Genomic DNA, 14,547 nt, shown 5'->3' with positions numbered 1-14,547 from the left:
ATACTAAAACTGAAAGTTGGAATAAAATTTTACGATCATTTACGACGAAAATTATCGCGAAAAAACCAGACTGTGCGTCCCAAGAAGCACTGCACTTATGAAGGCATTATTCAATTATTATGACTAGGCTTAGTGATTTTTCACGCTCAAAAATTGCAAATTTCACGGGGACCCTAATTTCAAAACACCAAATTTAACGGAAATTTCGCGGAAAGAGATTTTTTTAAAAATAACCCTGAAAATGTGATGTAAAAATTGCAGAAACTACTTTTTATTCTTAATTATAATATTATTTTTCAATAAGCTAATAAAAATTCTTAACTAAATTTTAACGTGACACAAAAAAAAACATTTTTTTAATTGAACATGAGCATGAGCATGAGAGACCACCCATGGTTGTCCTTCTCCGTTGCTGAACAGGACCGTAAAATCCTATCAATACAACGATCATACGCTTCAACGGTCTAATGGTGTTTCCCTTATCAACAGCATGTATGAATGCGCTGAAAAGATAAAACATCAAGATCATCAAAACTAGATCTGGAGCTTATAGGTAACAGTCGTTGGCCACCAACGGCGCCCGCCATGTCAGTTTGTAGATCTTGGGGGGATTGGGACGGGAATGTTAGTTAACACAGGTTGCTACCAAGGGTGGGTTCTATACGATATCCACACCCCCACGTGTGCCGGAAAAACTACTTCTACTTGGGATTTTGTTAGTGGGTAAGGGTAATGGCCAGGATTCATCATAGAGGATGATGATGCGACCCAATAATCAATAAATTTGGTTTAATGGTATTATGTATTATGCATTCTCAAGGCAAAACATCGGATGTTGCGGATGAGACTTTTCCCGGTTATTTGGTGTTGAGTTTAGCATTAATGATTCAATCTTAGACAGCCGGCTGTGGAAAGATAAAACCAAAATAATATGCGAAAACGCGAAACCGCCCGGATAGAAAAACACGCAATCGTGGGACAACAAAGACGGAAACGGCAACGAAAATCCTTCGTAACGACCGCAACGCGCACCGTTCAAGATCACCAACGCAACTCATGACATCGTGAGGAGCTGATTGAAAACAAAAATTAAAATAACGAAAATGTACGGTCTTGAATCAATAACGCGACAACGATAAGGTTTGGAAATAAGCAAATTTCATTAGCAGAATTCTCAAAATTAACAGAAACCGTCATGAAACGAGCTCGTCCGAATTTAACTAGCCGTTTCAGTTTTCTTGCAAAAACCGCCCGAGCAACATAATCAAGCGCGACGTGAATCGGTAGAGTACACAGAAGCAACTGTCAACTCAGGCAAACCACCCGTAAAGTAGATACACTCCAGAAAATGCACATACACACAACGGGGGGAAATAAACAAATCAACGGCGATGAAAATCAAATGCGACGCCCCGACGTGAACCGGCTGAATGCACAGAACCAAATCTTACTGACCTGTAGGCAAATAAAATAGTATATTAAGATTTAAAAGGAACAATCTCACCGGAATGATTCCATCCTTGTCTCCAACAAAGCGGCCTTAGGTTGCTTGCAGCTTTGACACACCGCTCCATCACCATACTCGCCGGTCACCGTAGAGTCTTCGGATAACACTTTCCAGCGTTAAAGTGTCATCGGTAACCAGAAACGCAGCGAGTTTGGGTTGCCGAATCAGCACCCACGTTGTACACATTTTCATCAAAACAAAAAAACTACTTTAAATTCGGATTTTCCGAACCGCGGAGCACGCATTGCATTATTAATTAGAAAAATAAAATATTTATAAAGAAAAAACTGTGAAGATAAAGTTTTGCAACTGGGCCCAAATGAAATGATTGGCTTCAAAACAAAGCACTCGAACAAAACAAATGTCACTTCTGTCAACGCTGTGAACAGCTTGCCCTGCAGGAAAGGCATAACGTCTGACAGCGTCTGATGGGCGCAAGATCGATGAAATCAGCAACGTGCCACAGAAACAAAGCAAAAATAAACCACAAAATGAAAATCTTTGCGAGCCTCAAATTATACAGAAAACACAAAAAAACAGAAAACATTCACTTTGCCCCACTCAAGCAGGCTACAAACAATCTTTTTGACACAATTTAGACAGTACCACGCGCGTTCAACATCGAAAAAAAAACACAAAAACCCGACTCGCCCACGACTAGCCAACCGCACTTGGCCAGTGCGGCCAAGCTCCTCCAAAAAAAAAAAAAAAAAAACATTTTTTTAATTTAAAAAAAAATTCATTGATTCATAACTGGGATGGGCTCTATAAATATTTTTAAACGAAATGTAGGACATGCGTATTCTCTGTTATTGAAAAGCTTTTTTAAATATTCGACTAATGTAGTTAAGAAGTTTGCGCTAATTTGCTTCTATTTTATCTAAAACTAAAATAAAAATCCAAAAAAACAAAAATTATTTAATCTATAACGAAATCTTCAAATTGTTATTCAAAATCAAAACAGCGCAAACAAAAAAAAAAGATTTTTTTTTTATATCCAAGAAAACTAATCACCTAAATAATAAATATCGTGCAAATTAAACAGGACTCAGCAAAAATCATTTTTTTTTAAAGATCAAAAATACTATTCATTTAATCTTTTAGAAGATTTCTAAAAATAAATCAATTAAATTAAAAAAAAAAAACTGCGCGATCTTTTAAAAACTAATTACAAAATACTTGTTTAGTCAATTTTAACAAGTTTTGGTTTTAAAAGCATTTGTAAAAAAAATAACTTTTTGGTATTAGAATAACTGCAATCAAATGATTGTTGATATCATCCTTGTGAAAACTTGATGATAACGAGAATATTTTTGATACTTTGACTGATTTTTGTTAGCATTATTTAAGTATTCGTAGTATTCACTTCTCAGTAAAAGTTGTAACAATTTTATGTTAATGTATATTTTGCTCACAATTCTTCAATAAATTTTTCAATTGAAAACTAATAAAATTTACTTAAAAAGTATTCGTTGATGAAATATTTATTATGTTGTTATTTCTAAGCAATGATTTGAGAAATTGATAAATTTCACGGGATTTCACGGAAATCTTCAAATTTCACGAATTTCACGCTGTCTGCGAAATCGTGAAAATTCACTAACCCTAATTATGACCAATCACCCCATGCACATAAACAGCGACACAAAAGAGACGAAAATTATCGCGAGAAAACAGAACTGCGCGTCCCCAGAAGCGCTGCACTTATCAATCAACTCTGTTTGGTGCTTGCAAATAAAACAAAACATTGTTAGTTGATTATGTAAAGAAATATACTGATTGAATTGAAATAAGTAAGTTTCGCTTGGAGTTGTAAGATTTTTGGGAAGGTGAATGGTCTGAGGAGCCACCATAGGCGAGTTTTTGCACCGTTTTTGCATTGTTGTTCGAATTCTTCGTGTGATCTCATTTCTAATGGGAAAGCTTTCAATTCTTCTCATCTCTTATTGGATGATTTCTATCAGTCAGCCCAGGCTATTTTTAGCGAGGTTTTTTTAGATTCAATTTCAACTGCGCTTGCAATCTTGCATGCAATCTTGTTTGAGTTCTGATATTCAACTTGCATTCAATTTGATTCTTTGTCCGATTCTTGGATTCAACTATATCAGTCTAAGTCCTCCTCAAGCTACCAATGCTCCACGGTAAAGTGGAAAGCATTTTGCTTGCCAATCCTAAGGACGGGGGATCGAACCCCTGCCGTGAGCTACAAGTTGTTCATTCATTTCAAATTTTATTAAGTTCAGAACTTTCTCGTTGGGAGCAGATGGGTATCGAACCCAAAACCATTCGCTTATAAAGCGAACATCGTAACCATTCAGCCACCGCTCCTCAAATCACTTGAAAAAAGAATCGTCCCGATTAATTGAGCTATGCTCGAGAACCAGCGAGATTACACGGAGAAAAATGAGTTCCCAAAATCGTGAACAAGCGTTCATGAAATTGAGAACCACGAACAAAGTGTTCAAATTGCATGGTACGTTTGACCACGAACGAAATGTTCAAAGTGTATTTGCAAAAAAAAAAAAAAATAAAAAAAACGAATTTGAACTCTTTGTTCGTGGTTTCCATTTTCATGAACGCTTGTTCATTATTTTCGGGAGTTCTTTTTCTCCGTGTTCTGTACTTATCGTTTGACAAGATGAAAACTTTTTATGCAAAAAATACATTTTTTTAAAATTAATTTGAAGCTTGATTTTTCAAAGCCAAGGTATCTTCCCTCGAAATCAATTTCTTTTTTGAAATAAAACAACGCTCCACTTTCGTTTTAGGGTTTGCTTTATTTGTTCCATACTGACACCATTTCCTTGCACAATTCCTTTATTTTTTGTTTTATTGGTTGTTACACTGTTCCAGCACACGCAAAATTGTTAGCTATTTTTGGTTTGTTTTGATTATTTTCTGTATGTGATTTTTCTCTCTCTTCTGGTTATGGACAAAGTTGCGATTTTCCACTAATTATTTTTTGTTTGTAGAGTGTTTTGTTCCTATCGTGTTTCGCTACTCAATTCCCCTCAAAACCTTCGTTTTTCGCGTCTCTCTAGGTTCTAGTGTTTTTGTTTTAAAGTTTGCTGCTTACAGGAAAAGGTAGCGCCCAGTTAAAAAATTCAATAGCTTGTACCAAAAAACATACGGGTTCTCAAAGCAAAACGTCCGTAACAAGTAGGTTTGTAGAAAAGGATAACAAAACAAGCTCCTCCTACCATCACCACAGTCAACAAAAAAGGGGGGTAAACAACAACAACAACAGGTTTGCTTTTAATTGGTTTTGTTTAGTTTACAGTTTTAGAAATAGCTTTCATCAGGTTTGGTTTGAGATTTTTTTTGTTCTATACAGTTGTTTGTTTTGTTCTCTCATATTTTTACTCTCTCACGATAGAGTTTATTATTTGTTTGGTAGCAAACACAACATCAAGTCACTTCCACGAAGCAGGTTCTGACGAGTTTTTGGCCATTTTTGGTTTTAGTTAAGTTGGTTAAGTTGCTTCTTCAGATGATTGATAAATAGATTTCTCTCTTTTTCTGTTTTGGTTTGTTTGGATTTATTCTTTCTTCAAGTTATGAAATTACTCTACATTCGAACTATTGTTTGTTATTTTCCTCACACTACAGAATGGTTATTTGTTTCGACTTATCAAACCGTAATGAATAGTTTGCTACTAATCTCACTTAATTGGATCCTCTTTATCCCTAACCTTTGGTAACAAAGTTCCCCTTTTCACATCTACACTGCATATTAGTTTGCAGTTCACTGCTTGTCCGGCGTTACGGAAATGGCCGGACTCCCGAGCGGTGGAGGCTGTCCGTTGCTGCTGGGAGTTTTCCGGGTCAGGAACCAGCACTCCATCGGTTCCGGCTTGCCCTTCATGGTCACGGAGCCACGGTAGTCCAGCTGGAACAAGGGATCCTGATTGACCGGCTCGCAGAGCAGCCTACAGAACGGGAAGAATCAGGATGGGAAGATGTAATTATAATTGCTTGATCAAATTACTAAAAGCTATAATTGGGCGGTGCTGAAACAGCAAAAGTTGCTTCCGATTAAGGCGAGACCGTACCAGACTGGACCAGATTGGAGCGGAAAGACTGACTTCTAAACCAATGCCGAAATACGTGTTACACTCAGTAGCGTCGAAAAGCCAGATGATCTTGAGAGTTCTATTATTTCAAACCTTGTTACCAATGTTGACGTCATTGCAATTTTGTGGAATTTAGTTCTTCACAAACCTAACTTGAATTTTATTCAATGCATCTGAGTGTACTTAGAACAAGGAGGTGGAGTGTTGTCCTCCCAGCAAACTTTAACCACTGTTTACCTTTCTGCTTTGCTTTCCGGAATCGATGAAACTTTGAATGAAATCAAACAACAAACTGCCTTTGAAGCAAACCTCCCTAAAGTCCCCTCCGCTCCCAACACACACACTCGACACTGTATTTTGTTGGAGGATTACGAAACGACTCAGCACTCCACTTCTGGCCGAAAGAGGGGGAGGGTATTGGAAAAGGAAGCCCTACCTGTACAGAGCACCGGAACAGGAGCAATCAATGTGTGTACACCTTTTACGGAACGGTTCTTTTGCTTACAGACATCAACCCACCACCCCGCACTCCAATTCCCTTCCGTAATCGCATCGAGGGCTTCTGAACCATGCACATGTGGGATCTGGGCACGGAAAAACATCTTATACCTTTTTTACAAAAAAAAACAGCTTATTTTTGTGATATTCAAATCAATTTGTATCTTTTCAATTAGGAGGAGAGGTTTTAATTTTTACGACAAGTGCTGAAAAAATATTTTTTTGCAACGAGTTGAAAACATTTTTTGGCAATGGAGTTTTTTTAGTCGTTGCTCTAATAGTAGTTTATTTAACAAGTTGCAAAAGAAGATTTTTTCAGCATGAGTCGTACATATATTCAACGTGGTTTACCGAGTTCGATAAATAAAGATAGTGCTGAAAAATCAATGCTGGACCAAAGAGCTTGAAATCTAGGCCCCTTTATGGTCAACCAATTATTTCGGGTATGGAAATTTAGGATGTCATATGGAATTGGTATTTTTGAAAGTAAAATGTAAAAGTATGTAAAATATTTTAATTGTTCTAATTGTTTTTTTAATCAAAATATGAGTTCAGTTACAAAAAAGGAAAAAATAAGCTTAATTTTAAAAACATTAAAAAAAAGTATCAAAAAAGTACTTCAATCGAAAAAGAGCGTAGAAGAATCCATGATTGTTTAATCAAATATGTTCACAACACACTGGTCCTTTTTTATTATTTTTTTAAATTAAACATTTTGCAACCCTCCAAAATTTGGTGACGATTGGTTTTGTATTGGAAAAATCTTTTTTATCCATCTAACGATGGGTTGCATGATTGATCCGGACATCATTTTCTGCAAAATACCTGAGCCCTGTCTTCAAAAAGTACTAAAATATCACTTAAGTCAGAGGTGCTCAAAGTTTTTGAATGGCGGGCCAAATTTAAAGCTCACATGAGCATGCGGGCCAACTGTGAAAAAATGATTATTTAAAAAAAAATAATTACGTTTTTGAAACCTAAAGACTGAGAATACTTTGATCAGCTGAAGATTTTAAAGTAATTCTATGTATTTTTTACATTTTCGTCATTTAAATATAAGAGAACAAAAAGGGACAGTTTTCCAAAAAAAAAAATTATTTCAAAATAGCTCCAATAAGTTAATTCAAATTTATTGAAATCCACAGTACTTAAAAATGCTAAAAAATATCCATGGGCTATTCATTGAAATTTGCATGCCTCATCAAACATGGCAATCAGGTTAGGCTCCTGCAAATATTTTTGTTAGAAGTTTATAAACAACGGTCTAGGTCAGGTCGTGGGGGTGTTGATCATTTTGTGGCTGAAGACGATCGTAATTTCTCAAATATAATAAAAGTGGAAAAGGTATTGAATTGGATGTTTTTTGTCCCTAAAATTTTAATTATCATTTAAAAATAAATAAAAATGGGACCCACAAATTGTGGAATTGAGCATGAGCATGAGCATGAGAGACCACCCATGGTTGTCTTTCTCCGTTGCTGAACAGAACCGTAATATCCTTTCAGCACTACTGATTATATGGACTTCGACTATCATGTGGTCATTGCAAACGGATTTTCTAACAATTATTCCTCCAATTTAATTAAAATATGAAAAAAAATCATTGTATGCCTGAATCAGATGTTAGTCAATTAGATTCAAAACCCAAATGTCATAAGTTCGAGTCTCAAGGCTCAGCTTAGATGTATTTTTTAATTAGTATTGAAAACCTTTGTTTTTGCAATTTTTACACTTTTTTACTTTAGTAAAATTTTAACGTTTTATTTCTAATTTCCAGAAATGTTTATTTTTTTTAACGAAGTTTCAATTTTTTATCATATTTTAACTTTGATTAATTTAGACTTTTCATCAAACATATGTATGTCGTATAGTCAGGATCAAAGCATGGATAAACAACTATTTCTTTAAAATGAACAATAATAAAGTTTTTCTCAAAAAAAAGTATGAGCTATTTTTTTAGAATTATAAAATCATATTTCAGATGGTTCAAAGGGCCTCTTTACATGATCTTTTAAAATGGGTCTGCGGGCCACAAATAATCACCTCGCGGGCCCCGATTGGCCCGCGGGCCATACTTTGGTCACCCCTGACTTAAGTGCTCATAACTTCTGATAGGGTTGTCAGATCTTCAATCTTTTGGGCTCATTGGAATGGTCTTTGAAATACCTTTCTAAAATATATAACAAGAACGGGTTTCCTACAAAAAACCACCCTTTTTACAATCTCATGGACTTAAGCCAAAATCGTGTGTTAGCATAACTTTTGATGTTTGGAAAAGAAACATTATAATATGAACTAGAGTCTTATAAGACCCCAAGACGGATCGAATGAGACCAAAACGGTCAAAATCCGTAATGTCATTTCGGAGATAATCGAGTGACCATTTTTTGTCCACCCACCTATACACATCCACACAGACATTTGCTCAGCTCGAGATTTTTTTTTTCTTCACAACTTATTTTTATTAGGTCCTTTTAGGTGCTACGACCAGGTTAGGACCGAGGATCAAAAATACAACAAATAATAAATAATAAAAAAAAAAACGCAACTGAATCAGATGATCATTTTCTCGTGCCATGTGTCAGCAAGTGTGCGATCACGTCAATCTGTTCCTCGGGTGTCTTGCACTGCCTCAAGCGAACTCTGTACTCTCGGTAAATGGCCCACAGCTCCGACTCGCTGTACAGCATCCGTTCACCTTGTTGCTCCTTCGGGGTTGCACCGGCGTCGGCGCCAGTATTTCCTTGACTTCTTCCTGCGGGACGAGGATGTTTCTCTTCCGGTACCGCTCCAGGTAGCGGAGGAAAATCCGCCGCGGTAAACACGGCTCCTGCAGGAGTCTGTTTGTCCTTCTTCCATGCTGGCACGAGATTCTGAGTCGATATGTTTAAAGGAAGGTGGGTCTATGAGGTCAAATTGAGAAGTTCATTTTTCGAGTGATTTTATAGCCTTTCCTCAATAAGGAAGGCAAAAATCATTGAAAAAAGAAATCATCCAATATAGGAAAATGATGGGGTTGGAAGATTGACTTGTTTTATGTCACTTTAACGATGTTTTGTTAAATGTAGTTTTTTTCAAGGGTTAACTTTGTGTTTCTTTCTAACATTTCTTAAACTTTAGGCGAAAATAAATATGCAGTCATTTTTGTAATGCCTTTGCCTCTACGCCTTTTTTCCAATTTCAATCGTAATGGTATCATTCTATAGCATACATATGAAAAGCAAGCAAACAATGGAACAAAGTGTCTGTAAAAAAATGAAAAAAAAAACATACAAAAGAGGTAAAAGGTGGTAGAATATGCAAAATACTTACATAAACAAACATAAACTAAACGAGATAAATACAAATTCAAGTGAAAATAATCAATCAAAAAAGATACAAAACAAGAAAAGTATAGATTTTTGTAAAACTAAAGTTTGTCAAAATAACCTTTTTAACACGGAAACTTTTTTTGCGCATTTCGATTTTTTTAATACATTACGGGATTGGTAGAGAACTAAAAAAACAAATTTTCCGCTTCAGTTTAACTTGGTGCAAAATCGAGATTTTTTGAAAAAAAATTAAATTTGTCAAGCATAATTCCATTTTTTTTGTTAGATATAATATCAAATTTGCGATGCCTTCACAGTTTGTTTGCCAAAGTGCTCCGTTTTAGAGTTTTATTCATTTTTATGGTGATTATTTTCTGAAAATGTTCATTTTTGCAATTTAAAAATACTTGATCCCGAGCAGACGGAAATAACTTGGGAATAACATTTTTTGATATTTTAAAATACTAGGCCAATAACATTTTATGTTATTTATAACAAGATTTGTTATTCGACGCTATGAAATTTTTGTTATTGGATTGTTATTGTAATAACAGACTAATAACACTTTTAGTTATTCTTCGAACAAATCTTTGTTATTATTTTTTGTTATTTTAACAACTAATCTGATCATCCCAATAACATTTGGAGATATTCTTCCATAACAAAAAATGTTATTCCCAAGTTGTTTTTGCGCACAATCAATATCAGACCAATAAAATTTTTTGTTATGATAACATAAACTGTTATTCAGCTCTTATGCGAAAATTGATTTTTCAACAAGATTCCATAACATTTTCCGTTATTTTAACATTATTTCTTATTGAAATGGCATGATTTTAGTTATTACCGTCTGATCGGGATGTAGGATAAGCCTCCCTGAAAAAAATATTTTGAAAGCTAAAAAGAAAACCTGAAATTTCCTTTCGTTGGACTCTGATGTGATCTGTTGACTGAAAAATGAGGTTTTCTCATAGCCGTCTAATAAACTTCATATTTTTCAACTCGCGATATCTCAGAAACTAATGGTTTGATTTTCAATGCTAGAAAATAAAACTTTTGTAAAATTTTTTGTTCTTCTCAAAGGACATAATTTTGATATTTTAGAATCACGATTAACCTTTTGAAAAAGCTGAAAACATTTATATTGAACACTTTCAAATGATTTTTTAATTTTCAAAATGTTTTGATAGAGAAGACCATTTTTTTAAGTTTCAGTTCTTTGCATTAAAAATCAATCCAATAGTTTACAAGAAATTGCTAGTTGAGAAAAGGAGCTGATAAGATGACGATGAAAAAAAAAAATCATTTTCACATATTTTAAACTTTACAAAGTTGTAGCAGCAACCAGCAGCACAGAGAAAACACTGGCATTTTATTTTGCCCAGTCACGAAATATTCTAGCATAGCTTGTTCTGCCAGAATCCTGCTAGACCAGTGGAAAATTTCTGCCAGATTGCTGTGAGAATATCCAGCTCTGTCTAAGAACTCTGCTAGAACGTCGTGACTGGGTGGTTCCTTTTCGCCATATATTGCCCGCCTGAATCCAGCTTATGGAGCCAAAAAATAAAATGACTTTTCTTCTGACTGTTCTTTGTCCCAGAAATTTTCTCGTTTATTTTTCGGGGTGCTTTTCTTCATAAAGTATTTTGAAATTGCAACTTGAAAACGGTGAAAATATGTTAAGTTATTTTCGACTCCTAAGGCTGGTACAAATTTTATTTAAAGTTTTCGTGCAAAATTTCCACACTTTTTCGTTTGGTACCTCATGTTTGAGTTATGATAAACATTTGGAATAGTTTATCTCGCTGCGATTGATAATTATTGGTGTATTGACAATATTTCAGATTCTTTCAAAAATAACCTTTTTTTTAAATATATCTCTGGTATAAGATTTTGCACCTTCTGTACTATAGTTGCCATTTCTAGTCTGGACATAAAAAAAAAAACAATAGACAATTTCAAAATAAGTTTTTGGGAATTTAACATTTAGTGACAAAAAGTTAAATTAAAAGTCGTGATTTTTTCTTTGAACCATTTTTTTAAGTCCTAACTACAACTTGGCCGAGACCAAATCGATACGAAAATCCTTTCCCAAGGTACAGATTAGTGCATTAAAAGTTGTATGGAAATAATAATGGTATAAAATGGCTTCTATTGACTTCCCGGGCAGACGGTAATAACAAAATTCATGCCATTTCAATAACAAATACTGTTAAAATAACGAAAAATGTTATGGAATCTTCTTGAAAAATCCATTTTTGCTTAAGAGTTTAATAACAGTTTATGTTATCATAACAAAATTTGTTATTGGTCTGATATTTGTTGAAAGAAAAAACAACTTGGGAATAATCTTTTTTGTTATGGAAGAATTCCTCCAACTGTTATTGGGATGATCGGATTAGTTGTTAAAATAACAAAAAATAATAACAAAGATTTGTTCGAAGAATAACTAAAAATGTTATTAGTCTGTTATTATAATAACAACCCAATAACACGAATTTCATAGCGACGAATAACAAATCTTGTTATAAATAACATACAATGTTATTGGCCTAGTATGTTCAAATATCAAAAAAATGCTATTCCCAAGTTATTTCCGTCTGCTCGGGTTAGGAAATACAAATTTCATTCAAATCAGAAAAAAGTATGTCTGTGGGATGTTTTGGGGACAAATTACGAACAGGAAATAACTGTTCTGATCTTGGTTCTGATTGAATTGGGCAATTTTTGAAGTTTTTCCATACAAACATCAAGCCACTGTATATTGTAAAAAAATCATAGGAGTCTGGTCCTTCAGTTTCCAATAATTTGGTTACAAACCGTATTTCCATCCTGCACTCAAATACCGATAAACCCCGCTTCCGCCTCAAGAAACCACCCACATGCTGAAAAAAATAACTTTCGACCCCTCCCCAACCACACACCGAAGGTGGTACGGTCCGGGTAACAGTGTCTCTTGAGGCCGAAAATAAAGGTAGCCCCGTCCTCGCTGGTCAGGCGGCCTCTGGTAGGTAATTAAATTTTTCCCTACACTGGCACTGCTGCTCAGTTCCGATCGGGGGGTGGTTCCGACTGGTTGTTGACTTAATTCTTACTACCGGACAATACGACGGGTGCGTTGAGATTTGAGGGCAGCTTGTATTGTTTCGTTGGACCACAAAGGAGGACCAACTTTGAGCGAGTGAGGAAACCGGATTCTGTGCGAAGGGGGAAGGGAAGGAAGGAAAATTAATTAACGGAAAAGGCAATAATACTGAGTAGGGGCGGAAACAATATCAGAAAAGTTGTTCTTCTGCAGTGATTCCGGATTTGCGCAACTGGTTTTGGATTAGGGGGGAGATGGAGTACGTATTCGAGGTGTTCTTCGAGGAGTCGTTCCGGAAGTTGGAGCGAAGTGGACTCAAGTCGCGCAAGAGTCGCCGGGACGTGATTGACCACCTGAACGCGGTGATATCCGGATGTATTGAGGGTCGGCAGACGGCCTCGGCGCAGTTGGCGGTGGCGCTGGCGGTGAAGTCCGCCATAGACTACCACCGGAAGATGAAGTATGGGAATCACGAGGTTTGCATGATGGGGAAGTTCCATAACGTGTTGTATATTGCGGTACGGGTGGCGTGGGATTGGAGTCTGGAGGATTCCGAGGTGATACGGACGTTGTTGGGTAGGTCTCGATCTTTAGTGGAGGTTCTCATAATACCTGATCAACCTTGATCCTTTAGAGGAGATCTACCAGTGCGAAAATACGTTCGAGAGGATCTTCCTGGGAGCGTTGTTTGGAGCCAATGCGCCTCACTTCATAGCCGGCTGGAAGAGTGACTTCAAGGATCAGGACGAGAATCTGCGAGCGCTGGTGTTCTTTCTACACCATGCAGGGAATTCGAAACTTTGCTTTCCGCATTACTCATACGCGTACCATAACACCATGCCAACCAAGTAATACTAACAGTTCTTTTAAAATGATTCCCTACTAACATCTCGTCTCAACAAGATTCATAGATATTCCAATAGAATCTTGTGGGAAGGCTGCACCCCTAAGGACAGCTATCCAAGCATCAGCTCCCGACATCGTCATGATTCTTCTCCGGTACAAACCCCCAAAAAAACATATCAAAACCTCCATACTAACATTCCCACCCCCTCAAAATTGTCAGCCACGGTGCCGACCCGAACCCGGACGACGGCGGAGCTCCCCCAATCATCAGCCTGCTGGACAAACTGCGCGAGAACGAAAACCGGTCCTACCCGTACCAGCTGGTGTCCTGCCTGAAGCTGCTCCTAACCTGCACCGTCATGGTCGAGCTTCCCTACAAACCCCACCTCTTCCACGTGCGCAAGGAGATGTTCGAGCTCAAGTACGGCACCCTGCTCCAGGACAACCTAATCCCGCGCGAGCAGGTCTTCGGGGTGCCCAAGCTGAAGCTGATCTGTCGATGCCGCGTGCGGAACCTGCTGCGGAACGCGTTCCAGCTACCGCGCGGAATCGCCAAACTGGCCGTGCCTCGCAAAATTAAGAAATACATTGATCTGCTCGACTGATACTTACTTGTACGTGGTTTCACTGATGTTGATCCGGCCGGGCACGCCCGTGGTCTCCGTTCGACTCGTGATGTTGACGGTGTTGCCGAACAGGCAGTACCGGGGCATCCGGTTGCCGATCACCCCCGTGACGACCTCGCCCGAGTGAATACCGATGGTGATTTTCTGTGGAGGGGGGAGATATCACAATTCCTTTTATGGTTGGTCGACTCTTGGCAATGACCCATAGACCATATTTCTAAGTCCCAATAAGTCACTTATACTTCTTGTATAGCTTTCAAGTAGTCCCTGTCACAAGTGTTGTCAAGTAGACAGATTTGTCCTATGTAAATCCTTGTTTCGAGAAATCGAGGAACAAATCTTAAGATATTTATAGTTCCAAGTAAAGTTCAGTTCTAAAAAAATATCTTGCTCCAATTCGATCGTTGTATCAAGTAATACTTTGTCTCGCAGTTTCTAGTCTCAAAAAGGTTCGATATCGCTTGAATTTCATTCAAGTTCATAAAATTTCCATGTCTCAAGCAATCCCTTGCCCCAAGTATCAAGTCTTTGTTCAAATTTGTCCCAAGTCCCAAAAAGTATGCAGAGATATTCCATGCTGTCAAATGTAATTACATGCACA

At 37.0% G+C, this 14,547-nt stretch overlaps 2 protein-coding genes and 1 long non-coding RNA gene across 3 annotated transcripts in view; 1 reads left to right on the top strand and 2 right to left on the bottom strand.

Moving 5' to 3' along the window:
• Window positions 1-5,229: 5,229 nt before the first annotated feature.
• LOC128092396 (uncharacterized) lies at window positions 5,230-6,084 on the bottom strand. Its single transcript, XR_008211725.1, has 2 exons — window positions 5,818-6,084; window positions 5,230-5,436 (listed from the first exon to the last, which is right to left on the bottom strand). It is a non-coding gene; the product is annotated as an uncharacterized LOC128092396 (long non-coding RNA).
• Window positions 6,085-12,447: 6,363 nt separating this feature from the next.
• LOC120417022 (uncharacterized) lies at window positions 12,448-13,926 on the top strand. Its single transcript, XM_039578961.2, has 4 exons — window positions 12,448-13,050; window positions 13,109-13,322; window positions 13,378-13,473; window positions 13,541-13,926. The coding sequence occupies exons 1-4, from the start codon at window positions 12,729-12,731 to the stop codon at window positions 13,923-13,925; spliced, it is 1,017 nt and encodes a 338-aa protein (XP_039434895.1). The 5' UTR covers window positions 12,448-12,728; the 3' UTR covers window position 13,926.
• A 2-nt stretch (window positions 13,927-13,928) lies between these two features.
• The window catches only part of LOC120417021 (guanylate cyclase soluble subunit beta-1), a 113,972-nt gene continuing 113,353 nt past the window's right edge, over window positions 13,929-14,547 (bottom strand). The window contains exon 11 of the mRNA XM_039578960.2: window positions 13,929-14,090. Coding sequence (XP_039434894.1) covers window positions 13,929-14,090 — 162 coding nt within the window. The remainder of the gene's footprint in view (window positions 14,091-14,547) is intronic.

This window comes from Culex pipiens, chromosome 1 (genome assembly GCF_016801865.2).
Source record: "Culex pipiens pallens isolate TS chromosome 1, TS_CPP_V2, whole genome shotgun sequence".
Taxonomy (NCBI): Eukaryota; Metazoa; Arthropoda; class Insecta; order Diptera; family Culicidae; genus Culex; species Culex pipiens.
The sequence above is the reverse complement of the archived record's forward strand: the minus strand, read 5'-3'. Positions and strand labels throughout refer to the sequence as shown.

Bases quoted from the DNA above. Each gene is read 5' to 3' on its own strand.
- LOC120417022 (XM_039578961.2), top strand. From the start codon at position 12,729: ATGGAGTACGTATTCGAGGTGTTCTTCGAGGAGTCGTTCCGGAAGTTG. The intron at 13,051-13,108 runs GTAGGTCTCGAT...TTGATCCTTTAG, and splicing joins GGTGATACGGACGTTGTTGG to AGGAGATCTACCAGTGCGAA. The intron at 13,474-13,540 runs GTACAAACCCCC...CAAAATTGTCAG, and splicing joins ATCGTCATGATTCTTCTCCG to CCACGGTGCCGACCCGAACC.